The 12735-nt window shown below is 49.7% G+C and overlaps 1 protein-coding gene across 1 annotated transcript; it reads left to right on the top strand.

Annotated features, from left to right (window-relative positions):
* The first annotated feature begins 959 nt into the window (after window positions 1-959).
* Window positions 960-12209, top strand: RCN1 (reticulocalbin 1). The gene is made up of 6 exons (XM_004446885.5): window positions 960-1379; window positions 5087-5280; window positions 6231-6409; window positions 8536-8596; window positions 10062-10261; window positions 11102-12209. The coding sequence occupies exons 1-6, from the start codon at window positions 1126-1128 to the stop codon at window positions 11207-11209; spliced, it is 996 nt and encodes a 331-aa protein (XP_004446942.1). The 5' UTR covers window positions 960-1125; the 3' UTR covers window positions 11210-12209.
* The last annotated feature ends 526 nt before the right edge of the window (window positions 12210-12735 follow it).

Raw genomic sequence — 12735 nt, 5'->3', positions numbered from 1 at the left:
GAATCAACTGCTCTAGCCCTGAGCTGTCCAATGCCATAGGCACAAGCTGTATGTGGCTTTTTTAACTTAATGTGAACAAATTTAAACTTTCAGTGCCTTGGTTACACGAGCTACATGTCCAGCGCTCAACTGCTTCATCTGGTCATCTCGGAGCTGGGCGAGCACTGCCATCAGGTGCAGAAAGGCCCCTGGGATAGAGCTTCTCTATGTTGGTGGCATTACTCTGGACTCAGTATGTAAAGGGGATTTGCTCCAGCCATGCAAGCTTTTTGTAAAATGAATCGTTGCCAATTTTAGAAATCAAAACATAAAACTCTGGCATCCTGATTTCTTTTGAGAAATGGGAATATCTGCCAGCTAAGGGCTTGCATTCCTTTTGGCACGGGGGGTTGGAAAGCACCGGGATGGCTGGTGCCCTCGGAGGCGGGCCACTGTCCTTTTCATATTGAAGTTACCTGCCTGGCCCTTCTCCGCCTTTGAATTTGCGACCCCTGTTTCTGGGAGACCTTGTCCATCCTGGTCTCGTTCCAGTCTCTTGTGTTTGTAACCAGACTCCAAGTTCTGGTGAGGGGGACTGAGTTTGGCTAAACGGCCCATCTCGAGGTGAGGTCTGGGGTGCGATTCAGGCCCCCAGTTACAAGTTGAGGAGGGGCAGCGCCTTCCTCCCTTCAGCTCTCCTGAACTGGAGGAAGAGAGAGGGAATTTTATCGTGAACATCTGTTGCTTGAAAAGGAATTTCTACCCCGTTTCCTCCAGAGCCCTCCAGTCCCCTGTCCAGTTCGCCTGGGCCCGCCCCTCGCGACGAGATCGCGGGGAGGGGCCGGAGGTGAAACCCGAGCCCGGCGCCCACCACTCCCGCAGGCGACGTGGCTCGGCGGCCCGGGCCTCCCCCCGCGGCCGGGCGGGCCAATGGGCGCGTGAGCGGGGGCAGCCCGCAGCTCCCCCCCACCCCGAGGTCGGGGCGCGCCCCTCGCCTCTGGCACGGGGCGGGCACTGGCTGCAGCGCCGCGGGTCCCTTCCCCCGCGCCGGTCCCAGCCCCGCCGCCGCCGCGCTCGGGCGCCAGTGCAGGTCGGCGGCTCTCGCTCGCGCCGGGCCTCCGCGCCGGCCGCCCTCTCCTCCGCACCATGGCGCGTGGTGGCCGCGGCCGCCGCCTGCGGCTCGCCCTGGGACTGCTGCTGGCGCTGGCGCTGGCGCCGCGGGCGCTGCGAGCCAAGCCCACCGTGCGCAAGGAGCGCGTGGTGCGGCCCGACTCGGAGCTGGGCGAGCGGCCGCCCGAGGACAACCAGAGCTTCCAGTACGACCACGAGGCCTTCCTGGGCAAGGAGGACTCCAAGACTTTCGATCAGCTCACCCCCGACGAGAGCAAGGAGAGGCTGGGGTGAGTCCGCCGCCCCGCCGCCCCCGGGCAGGGGGCAGGTGCTCGCGGGGGCCACTCGGGAGGGGGCCACGCGGGGCGCGCGCCGCAAAGCGAAAGCGAAATCGGGAGGGCGGATGCGAGGGCGGGGGCCGGCCCGGCTCGGCGGCGGGGCCGAGGCACATTGCCTGCGGGCGTCGAGACCCCCGCGTGGGGACCCCCGCAGCGTCCTGGCCGGGGTGGCTCCCCGCGGGGGAGGCGAGAACGTGGCAGTAGCCGTGGGAGCCAGGGCGGCGAGGGCCCGCCCCCTCCCTTTGGTTGCATCAGAGGGGAGGGGAGAGTGTGCTATAGAAGAGTTTGTCCAAAGTGGCCTTTTGTGACAGGAGTTTTTCCCCGCCCTTGTAGTTTTTCTCTTCTTCCCATTCTCAGAGAAGGGGACCTTGAGGCACTGCTAAGAAGATTTAAGGATGAACATCAGTGGATAAAAGATGAAGGGAACAGACGAGGGGAGGCTTGATTCCTGATCTCCGTCTCTGGGCTGGCTTTGGGGTGCTTTTGCCTTTTGCCTAATTGCCTGGTAAATCTGGTCTAGGAATACAAAAATCCCGTAATTAAGAAGGGGGTAGGGGAGGTGGGCGGCAATGGAAACTGGTCCCCCAGTTTCTGTTTCCTAGCAGATATCTACAGAGGCAGTTATTTGGCAGCTAATTGCTGGGGGCAGAAAAACTGGAGGGTGGCTTGGTGGCGTGTGAATTTCACTCTTGAAGGTACTTAGGAACCAAATCTGGGAAATGAAACTTTGGTGCATTTCCTCTTACCCTCCCAAGGTCCCCTGGGGAGACAGGCAGACATTTGTGCAAAGGTATCTGCACACGCTTCTACAGCAACCAGCTTGGTCCCAGCTGGAGGCTGGACTGGGGAGCAGCTCTGCGGACTGGGCACCAGGCCTGGTCACAGCAGGATTCTCATGTCCTGGTACATAACAAAGCACAGCCATCCCTGTGCTGATGGAAGGTACCAAAGGCCAATGTGTTTGGTTAGGATAGGAGGCTAAATTATACTATTGTGCAGGTGCACCATCTGCCTGACTGTGATAAAAAGACCTTTGAACTTGAAAGTTACCCACGAACAATCACCTTTTATTTTGCTGAGAAGTTCTTTCCCCTCTTGTTTGGGACTTAACAATGGGTGCCATTGATGCACTCAGTCTATTGTATTGCCTTGAGGCACTTGGAGACTGATTTATCCTGGAGCCCTGAGTGGCAGCCACTTTGCAGCATTGTCACTAGGGAGGAGACCCAGGAGAGATTTTGGAATTTGGAGTAGGGCATCCTGTGGTTTCCGTTCTTACACCTTCCAGTGTAATGCCTTCATCAGGATGGGTATATGCCTTGTGGTGAAAGCAAGGGCTGATAGGGTAGCCCTGAGTTTGATCCTTGACTGAACACCTTAACTTCTTTCATTTGTTTCATGCAGCCAACATTTGAATGGCTACTGTGAGCCAGGCACTGTGTACCTGGCAGGTACAAAGATGAAACCTCATGCTTTGGCCTCAATGAGTTTATAGTTGAATGCGGAGGAGCCAGACTCTTTAAGCAGACTTGGCAGATAACCGCTGTGGTGGTGGCATGTAAAGTATAAAGAACACATTAGGGAGAAGGAGCCCCACGGCTTCAGGGAGGAAAGAGCTCCCGGTTTGGGGCTGACACCCAGTCAGAGCTTGAGGGATGACTCAGGTTGCCAGATGTATAAGCAGGGGAGGCATCCCCCAAGAGAGCCTGTTTATAAACGTTTTGAAATCTGTTCTGGGGGATGAGGATTTGGGGACAGTAAAGGGACAGGGAAGAAGAAGTGGGAGGAGGGAGTGGAGAGATAACCAAGGGCAGAGCAGGAAGTACCTTAGTGAGAGGAAGGTGGTTACAATGTGATCATCCTGAAACCCTGTTGGAAAGTCAGACTGGCAGTGGGCAGAGGACGCAGCTGAGGCAAGGCTGGGGAGACCAGAGGCAGGGGAGAGGCAAGGAGAGGACTGGTTCCGGGACATCCAGTAAGACGGAACTGGTGGCAGCTCCCGCTCTTGACTTAACATGGGGGAGAAGAGGGAAGCAGCAGTCCAGGGTGACATCCGGGTCTCTGGCCTGAGCCCTCATGGGTAGTGGGTGCATCACTCACCTGGAAGGGAAATCCAGGCTGGAGCGGGGAAGGCGAGTGGAAGGTGGGGCAGCTTGCCACCGGCTAAGCCTGAGAAGCCTCCTTGCTATCTCCAGTCCTCTAGAATAGTAGCCTCCGACTCCTGCTACAGGGGGGAGGAGCTGACTGGACCTGTGCAGCTCTGTCCCCTCCACCTGGCCATCAGTTCTGAAAACGTGACCGCCCTAAGGGCCCCCGGAGACATCTAGGCCAGAGGGTTGCAAAATGGGGGCCCACGGGACACACATGGCCTCAAACATGCCACACTCTTTGAAAAAAATGTAAATCACATTTAGATTTGGGTGATATCACATCAAGATCCCCATTTCTGGTTTCTCTTGACACCTCTGGACCTCGAGTGCTGTGTGGCAGCCCTTGTGTGATGTGGAGTGGGGGGCCTTGCTTGGAGGGGGACAGTTGTTTGCCCTGGACTGCCTGGAGGCTCTGCTTCTGTCTTGACTCTTGCTGGGTGTGTGTTTTCTTCTTGCCCCTAGTGTAGATCACTGTCTTCAGGGAGGAAATGCACACATTCTTTCCTTTATTCCTCACAGTATTCCTTGTGAAGTAGATGTTTCTAGTTCCAGTCTACAGGTGGGAAACTGAGGCTCAAGAGGTCAAGTCATTTGCCCCAGATCACACAGACGATGGAGCCAGAGGTAGGACGGGGGTCCTGGTGTTCAGATTATATCCTTGAGCACTATCTCATGCCTGAGATTTCTAACGAGAAAGGTTAAGCTCTTATTAAAACAAAGATTTATCCGAGTGCCTACTATGTGTTAGGCCGAGCTGGCTTAGATGTTGGTTTGGAGTAGGTTAGATGCTGTCCTTTCCATAAATGAGCGCTGTGCATTCTGTGCTGGCCTGAGATTCTGTTCCTGGTTGCCGCTGGATACTGAGAGGCCTGTTCACCACCACGGCCCCAGGATTGGAGCATGCCAGGCACACGGTAGGTGGGCCCAATACGAAGGCTGTTGAAGGAGTGCTGCGGTGCCTGACTGTGAGTTCCTGAGGATAAGTGTGAAGATGCGTGAGGTTTAGTCTTTTAGTTTTGTGATCTGGTAAAATCATGGAAAAGCTATTAGCAACATTTCCACCTTCTAGGAAAGGGAAGCCTGGACCACCAAGGTTCACGGAAGAGACCAAGAGGACTGAGTGCATTTAATTTCTCTGGGCCTCAATTTCCACTACAAAAATGAGGGAGCTGGACTACGTTAGGGAAGGCTCATCGTTTTCATCTCATCTATCAACTCTCGTCAGCCGGTTGTGATTGTCTTCCGAGTATGTGTTAGAAGGACTCCGAGGCCACGCCTGGGTGTACCAGGACAGAGGGTGCGGTCCATTAGCAGTGTCTGCCGCTGGCACTGGTTGGAGTGAAGGCGTATCATCTTTGGAAGGGATAAACTGTCTGATCCTTCCCAGGATCATTAAATAATTGATTCTGTTTTAATTGTTTATGCATCTTAGATTCTGCAGTATTTGATCTTTCATTGGACCAGGATCACTCACGCCTTGATAATAGCCTCATGGTCTTTTTACTACAGGAAGATTGTCAACCGAATCGACAGTGATGGAGATGGCTTTGTCACCACCGAGGAACTGAAAACCTGGATCAAACGGGTGCAGAAAAGATACATCTATGACAATGTCGCTAAAGTGTGGAAGGATTATGATCGGGACAAAGACGATAAGATTTCCTGGGAAGAATACAAACAAGCCACCTATGGTTACTATCTAGGTGAGAGGACTGTGGGAGTGGTTACACACTGGGGCCCTGACACTGTCACAACCTCCTAGGTAGCAAGTACAAAGTATGTACCAAGTTGCCTACACTGAGTGAAATCCTAATTAGGGGCTGGATGGGGTTGAGGGACTAACATAAGATGCCTAGAGACCTACCAGTTTGCTGCTCTCCCTGAACTTACAGCCTCAGAGGCATGCACACAGAACAAAGGAGGAAGGGAGCTTTTGTGTGGCAGTTTCAAAATGCTGCAGAGTTTCAGATGGCATGAACCAAGGGTGGGGAGTGGAGTAGTCAGGGAAGACTTCCTGGAGGAGGGTGGGTTTCTATTTGGAGAGGTAGAGATGAGTGGGGAAGGTGGGCCAGTAGGAAGGGTCAGGCACAGAAATGCCTTTAGCAATGGGAAGGGTTAGGATATAAGACAGATGGGATTGGGGGAAAGATGGAGGAGTGTGGTGCAGAGGCAGAGTGTCAAGCTGCTGGGTGCACGACAGAGACAATGAGGAGGCAGGCCTGAAGAGAAAGTTCCAAAGACACACACAGACACAGACGCGGCCAGATGAAGGGAGCTCTTGAAAGCTGGGCCACGGCATTTAGACAAGATGCTGTGGGCCCTAGGGAGCCTCGTGTGTTCTGGATCAAGAAATGACATGATGAAAGCAGAGTTCTGGAAAGAGAAGTATGGCATTAGTATGGCCTGAAGTCTGTGCTCTCACCCCTGGCTGGAATGCCTCTGATAAGCCATGAGAGCCTGTATGATGTGTGGCATGAAAGGACAGATACTAAAGACATTCTGAAGGAAAATGTTTTTAAAAAACTTGGTAGGTTAGGGTGTAGGACGGGGCCTTTTGCCCCAGGTCTACCGTTTGCACATGAAGGATGAGTGATTTGGAAAGAAATGCCTTCCTCAGCAGCACAATTTCATCTTTCCTGTTTGCACCTTACAGGAAACCCCGAAGAGTTTCATGACACTTCAGATCATCAAACCTTCAAAAAGATGCTGCCACGTGATGAGAGAAGGTTCAAGGCTGCAGATCTCAACGGTGACCAGACGGCCACTCGGGAGGAGTTCACAGCCTTTCTGCACCCCGAGGAGTTCGAGCATATGAAGGAAATCGTGGTTTTGGTAAGACAGAGGAAGAGACTGGGCTGAGAGAGAAAGCTACACTAAATGTTAGCTACACTAAAATTTTGTCCCTTCTTCCAGAGAGAACCTTTATCAGCCTGAGGGAAATTGGAGAAGGGCTGTGAAATAAAATGCATGGGGAACACCAGTTTACCTAGTCAGTTGGTCAGGGCAGGCTAGGTGCTGTAACAAATAGCCCCCAATCTTAGTCATTTAACACGTGAAAGTTTATTTTTCACTCATCCCAAGTCCAGTGCAGGTATTCCCAGTCAGGTGGATCTACTGGGCAGTTATCCAGGCACTAAGTCAGATACCCAGGCTACTTTCATCTTGTGCTTTGCCATCTTGTGGCTTCGAGTTCATCCTGGCAACAAGCAGCTGGCAGACAGGGAAAGAGGGGCAATGAGGAGAAGGCACGACCTATTAAAATCATTGTGGCCAAGAAATGCCTCATCCCTTCCATTTATGTTCCACTGGCTCCACCCAAAAGTGAGAAGGCTTAGAAATAGAGTTTAGCTATTTGCCCAGGAAGAGCATGAGTATTTGGTGACCAACTAGCTAGTCTCTGCCCTGTTTTTCAGCTTTGAGGGAACTAGAAATAGACTCTGAAGTGAAATGCATTGGATAGTTAAATTATATGGAGGAGCAGGAGTAGCTCAGTGGCTGAGCACCTGCCTAGCATGAATGAGGTCCCAGGTTTAATCCCCAGTACCTCTCCCCCAAAAAGTATATGGAAACTTAAAGGCAAAAACTAGAGCTGGAAAGGGTGCTGTCCTTAGGGATGGGTCTTTGGAGGGTGAATGGTTCAGGCTTTAGGCTTTACAGGATGGTGATGCTTGTCAGGCCTCCCAGTGTAGTTCTCCATACTGTCTCATTGGGTCCCAAATGTCTTCTTTTTCCCTGGCAATAAAATAAATGCCAGGAAGCAGATGTGGCTCAAGCAGTTGGGCACCTGCCCACCACATAGGAGGTCCCAAGTTCGGTTCCTGGTGCCTCCTAAAGAAGAGCAAGACAGTGAGTTGACACAATGGGCTGGTGTGGTAAGCTGACACAAGGAAGAGACACAACAAGGAAACATAATGAGAGACACAACAAGTGGGAATGGAGGGGGCTCAAACCGCTGGGTGCCTCCCTCCCACATGGGAGGTCCCAGGTTTGGTTCCCGGTGCCTCCTGAAAATGAAGACGAGCACACAATGAAGAGACACAGAGAAGAGACAGTGAGCACAAACATGAGGGCGAGCGGGGGTAGAAATCAGTTAATTAGTTAAATCTTTAAAAAATATAAAATAAATGAATTAAAATAAATGCCATCTCCTATTTCCTGGGCAGATATCTTAAGCTAGTTCCTGCTGTTGTGATGCTGGGACACAGGTGGCTGAAGCTTTTGTCTATAGTCAGCGCTGGATATTTCAGTTACTCAGTTGGTAGACAGGTCCACATGACCAGCATGACCTTCGAGTAACTTCTTCTTAACTCCCAGCATCCTTTTTGCGATAGCTAATTTGTCGAAGGAGGAGGGTGATAGGAAATTAACTGCAAGTGGATTAGGTGCCTTCTGGATCAGCCACTACTCTTAGGTTGGCTATTTCCATCCACCAAGGTTTCCCTTTGCATGACTGAGACAATGCACCGTAAACATTTAATTTCTGATTCTTGCCAAAACTTAAGAAGTCAGATGTACCCAGTATATAACATAATGGCTTGAAAAGTCAGATGTTCCTTTATTTTTCAATTGTCCACTTTCATATTTTTCTGACGTCAACTTCATGTTCATAATCCCAGCATGTTAGCACTGGATCATCTAGGCTAATGGTTCTCAGGTACCTCAGGGGCTGTTTTGACTGGGTAGTGGAGATGGTTGTCTGGCAGTGCTTCCTGATACAAATTGGAGCAAGCCTGAGCTCCTGGGAACAGTTTCATTGGAAGAGAGGGTTCTGCTCTTAAAGTTTTGGGGGTGGGGGGGGAAGAGACAGACACTCCTGTCTGGTTTTTACAGATAAGAAACTAATACTCAGGGAGGTAAAGACAAGCCAGAAGTCAGCCAGCATTCATCGGTAAATGCTGCACAGAAGAAGATAACATTTAGAATTTTCAGATTCATTTGTTTTCCCCCTTCCTTCCCAGGAAACTCTGGAGGACATCGACAAGAACGGGGATGGCTTCGTGGATGAGGATGAATACATTGGTGAGTGCTGGCCCGGGGCTCCACTCAGCTGCCCCACCTGGGTGACCTTCCTCCACCCACATGTCTGGCTTCTTCCCCCAGGCGTCTCTTTTAGCAACAGCTGCGACCCATAGGTCTCGCTCCTGTGACCGCCAGTGGGCAGAGCCTTCCAGCCTGGTGTTTCAGGTCAGCCCTAGCAGTCCAGTATCAGAGAGGCATTACTGGACCTCATTCCCTGGAGAAAAGACAAAAAAGCTGGTACCACCTCTAGGCTGGCCAGTAGTCGGCCCGTGGCCCTGACGGGACCCTTCATCACCCTGACGGTTTTGCCGTTGTGAAATGGGAGTGGAGATCCTGCAGGTTGCCAAGAAGGCCGGAGTGAAAGGTCTCAGGGGAAAGACTCTAAAATCTGACCGGGGATCAGCAGTACCTAGAAGCTCTGAGTACATGCAACTGTGATCAGCAGCACTGTTTCCGTGCTCCAGCAGGATTGGATGAAGTTCAAATTAGCCAATCTATGCAATAGCCCTTTCTGAACTGCAAGGCATGGCGCAAATGCCAAGTGCAGTGTACCCTGTGGCTGAACTCTGCGGCTGAACCAAGGGTCTTGCCTCTTCTTTTCCTTCATTCACCCCCTACTCCCTCTGCCTCCCAAATTTCCAGGCTGTGCTTCTCTTAAAGAAAAACTGCCCGCAGTGTATCTCTTTTCCAAGAAGACTTGGTGAGGAAGCAAAAAGTGGATAAACGATGCCTTCTTTCTCCTTTCTGTCATTCTTGAAATGGGATGATCTATCTTATAGGATCAAATAAAATGAGATACAAGAGAGTTCACTGGAAATGATATAAACAATGGTAACAAACAGTGGTTAGGACTGTGGGTTGGAAGTGCTGTCCCTGTCTTTTGCAGGCTCAAGCTCATTCTAGCTGTGGGTCCTTAGGCAAGGCTAAGGATGTTTTCATCCTGAAAGTGGAGATAACAAAATGAACTATTTCACAGGGATGCTGTGAAAATCAAATGAAGAAGTGCAGTTGTAAAGAAATCCTGTGTACAGTGTCTGGACCCTAGAAAGTGGTCGGTGTTGGTCATTAGTATTAGTTTTTTCCCGGAGCGTGCCCTTTGGTTTGTAGAGGGCTTTCACATTTGGTCTTCATAGTATAACCCTGTGATTTTATACATTATCATCTCCATTTTACAGACGAGGAAACTTCAGTCTCAGTCACTGAACTAAGTAACTTAATCACGGTCACTGAACTGAAGTCCGGAGGCTGGGTTCATCTGCTGGCTCCTAAGCTTCTGTTGCACCCACTGGCAGTCACAGTGGATAAATTCCTGCGTCATTGTCCTTGAGAAGCTGCCCCCCTCCCTGCCGTTTGAGTTAGGTCTCTGGACTGGTCATCACCTTCCCAAAAACCCAGGAGGTCCAGTTATCTCAGACGTTTGCCTTCCCACTTACCTTTGTGACGGGAAAACACCCTTCTCTTCTAGCGGATATGTTTTCCCACGAGGAGAATGGCCCTGAGCCAGACTGGGTTTTGTCAGAACGGGAGCAGTTTAGTGAATTCCGGGATCTGAACAAGGACGGGAAGCTGGACAAGGATGAGATTCGCCACTGGATCCTCCCTCAGGATTATGACCACGCTCAGGCCGAGGCCAGGCACTTGGTGTATGAATCGGACAAAAATAAGGTACTTGGCATTCTCCGGGAGCTGCCCCTGGAAGGGAGCCAGTTGACACAAGATTGGTTTTGTTTGCTTCCTTGGCGATAGCGTTGACCCACATGGCCGGGTCCTTGTTGACGTTTCTCAAGCCTGCCCTACAGGAGTGACCTGCAAACTTGAGCCAATGTCATGAGCTAAGGAGGCCCAGACACTCCCGCATAGTCTTTAGGCCACAAGACTCATGTTAAGTCACATCTCCTAAGATTGCAGAACCGGTAGGTTTGTTTGATGTGGGCAGGACGTGGATTTAAGGACCAACTTATTCATCCATTTGTTCAGCAAGTGGATATTTATCAAACACCTGTCATGTGTCAGGCCCACGGAATTCCAGGCAGCAGAGCCCAGACATCCTCAGGCAAGCTCAGACTTCTGGCTCTGATGCCCCGCATTGTAGTATCTATTGATACATACCCACATTAAAAAAAAAAAAAAAAAAAGATTTAGAAAGAAGTCCTGCCTGTTCCCACTTTGATACTTTGATCACCACTCCTTGTTAGGCAGTTAGGCCCAAAAGCGGGAGTGGAATTCTTTAGTGCCTGTTTTGGGATGACCAGCAGTCCTTGTAGCTTGTGAATTACTCGACAACTTAACTGACGTATTATAGTCTAGCTTTTACAGCAGGAGGCTGCTCCATTTTGGGGTTTCCAGTGTAGGTAATCTAGATGAAGGAGGTACCCAGCAGTTTCTTAATTATTAAACGTGGTGCTTACAGTGGTGCAAGTCGGTGAATTAACATGAACTTTATACTGGAACTTTTTACTCATAGTTTCAAGAGCTTCTGTTACAGACCTCTGTCCTCCCCTACAGGATGAAAAGCTGACTAAAGAGGAGATACTGGAGAACTGGAACATGTTTGTTGGAAGCCAAGCCACCAATTATGGGGAAGATCTCACAAAAAATCATGATGAACTTTGAAACATTCATCCTAACAAGGCAGACCGTCTTGGCTGGTTGCTGCACTTGGCTAATTTACACCAGTTGTGTCTCCAGAAAAGTGATTTTAGTACCTCAGATTGGGGTACAAATTGTTTTCCACTTGATAATTACTGAAAATAGTGATCACTATCCTTTCAGTAAGATTTCTTGCAAAACAAAAATCTTGGTAAATTCTCAATGAGGATACATTACTAAAATCTGCCTTTTAAAGTTTTTTTTCCCCCTTAAGTTTAAGCTCAAGGGAAATACAGCTTGAAAAAGCCCTGCTCTTCAGAAGTTGGGTGCGTTGGGAGGGTGGTATATGGAGTGACTCCTATGTGTTTTATCTGAAAATGTTTTCACATTTGCCACTGTTCAGTAGTTGGTGAGGAAAAATTCTGGTTAGGCTACAGTGGTTTAATCTAGGTAGGGTCCTTTCAGAGAAAGTCAGTGTTTCAGATTCTTCCTCCTTGACTTAGTACTTGGAGCTGTTATTGTAAATGGAATCTAAAACCTCTGTACGTTTTTATGTGCAGACCTGCTAATATGCACAATAAATCTAAATCTTCGTTTTGTTTTAACAATAACAAACAAGAAAGATAATGTGAAAAAGAAAGGTAGTTTTAGGTAAGGAAAAGATGAATGTCAGATATCTGAAGAACCAGAGGAAAATAGTCAACACTTTAAATATACTTGAGAGAATTTTTTTGACCTGTAAGTGAGGCAGGCCTTCTCTCTAAGAGTGAAGAGTAATGCAGTCCATTTCCTTGCTGTTCCCCTAAAGGCAGGAGGCTGTGGGGTCCTGTGGAAACAGCCTGGAGGGTGCTGTCCCACCCCTGTCCCGAGGGACCTGCCCCCAGGACAGCTTTCTCTGTGGAGGAAGGTCAAGGTGATATTCCAGGACACTGAATGAACTGGTAGAAGCAACTTTGACAGGTTGAAATTCCACCTTGTAAAGGAGTGAATGAAATAAAGATCTCACTGAGGATTTTCCATGTGACCTGTTGTGCTTGGCTTCACATACACTATCTATGATGTCATTATTCATAATGAATTAAACATCAGGTGGGATGCATGAGTAAGAGGTAAAGGTCCTGTTTTTTAAAAATTCAATTACTAGAATGTTCAGAATATACCCATATTTGCTAATTTAATAGAGAACTCCCTCCTTCCTCCTCGAGACAAGTTAGGGAATGTGCAGGTCATTTTAACTGTCACATCTTTATGAGACAAGTTTCAATTGGGAGAAAATCCAGACGTCTTACCATGGTCCACAAGGCCCTACAAGACCTGGCCCCTACCGGCAGCACCAGCCTCATCTCCTCACTGCTCTCGCTTTCACTTCCCATATTCCAGCATTTTCTGGTCCTCACACCCACCAAGGTCATTCTCAGGTTGGGCCCTTTGTGCTTTCTGTTGCCCACTCCGCGGGTAACTCCAATGCCACCTCCGCTGTGAGTGCTCCGAGACCGGACTTGAGCCACGATCTGATCTCCCTGTTTCATTTTCTTCCTGGTATGAATGAC

This window comes from Dasypus novemcinctus, chromosome 10 (assembly GCF_030445035.2).
Source record: "Dasypus novemcinctus isolate mDasNov1 chromosome 10, mDasNov1.1.hap2, whole genome shotgun sequence".
Lineage (NCBI taxonomy): Eukaryota > Metazoa > Chordata > Mammalia > Cingulata > Dasypodidae > Dasypus > Dasypus novemcinctus.
The sequence above is the reverse complement of the archived record's forward strand: the minus strand, read 5'-3'. Positions and strand labels throughout refer to the sequence as shown.

What these genes read in the sequence shown, in the direction of transcription:
- RCN1 (XM_004446885.5), top strand. Translation starts at nt 1,126, where the DNA reads ATGGCGCGTGGTGGCCGCGGCCGCCGCCTGCGGCTCGCCCTGGGACTG. An exon ending in TGAAGGAAATCGTGGTTTTG is followed by an intron (nt 6,410 to 8,535) that starts GTAAGACAGAGG and finishes CTTCCTTCCCAG; the next exon opens with GAAACTCTGGAGGACATCGA. An exon ending in ATGAATCGGACAAAAATAAG is followed by an intron (nt 10,262 to 11,101) that starts GTACTTGGCATT and finishes CCTCCCCTACAG; the next exon opens with GATGAAAAGCTGACTAAAGA.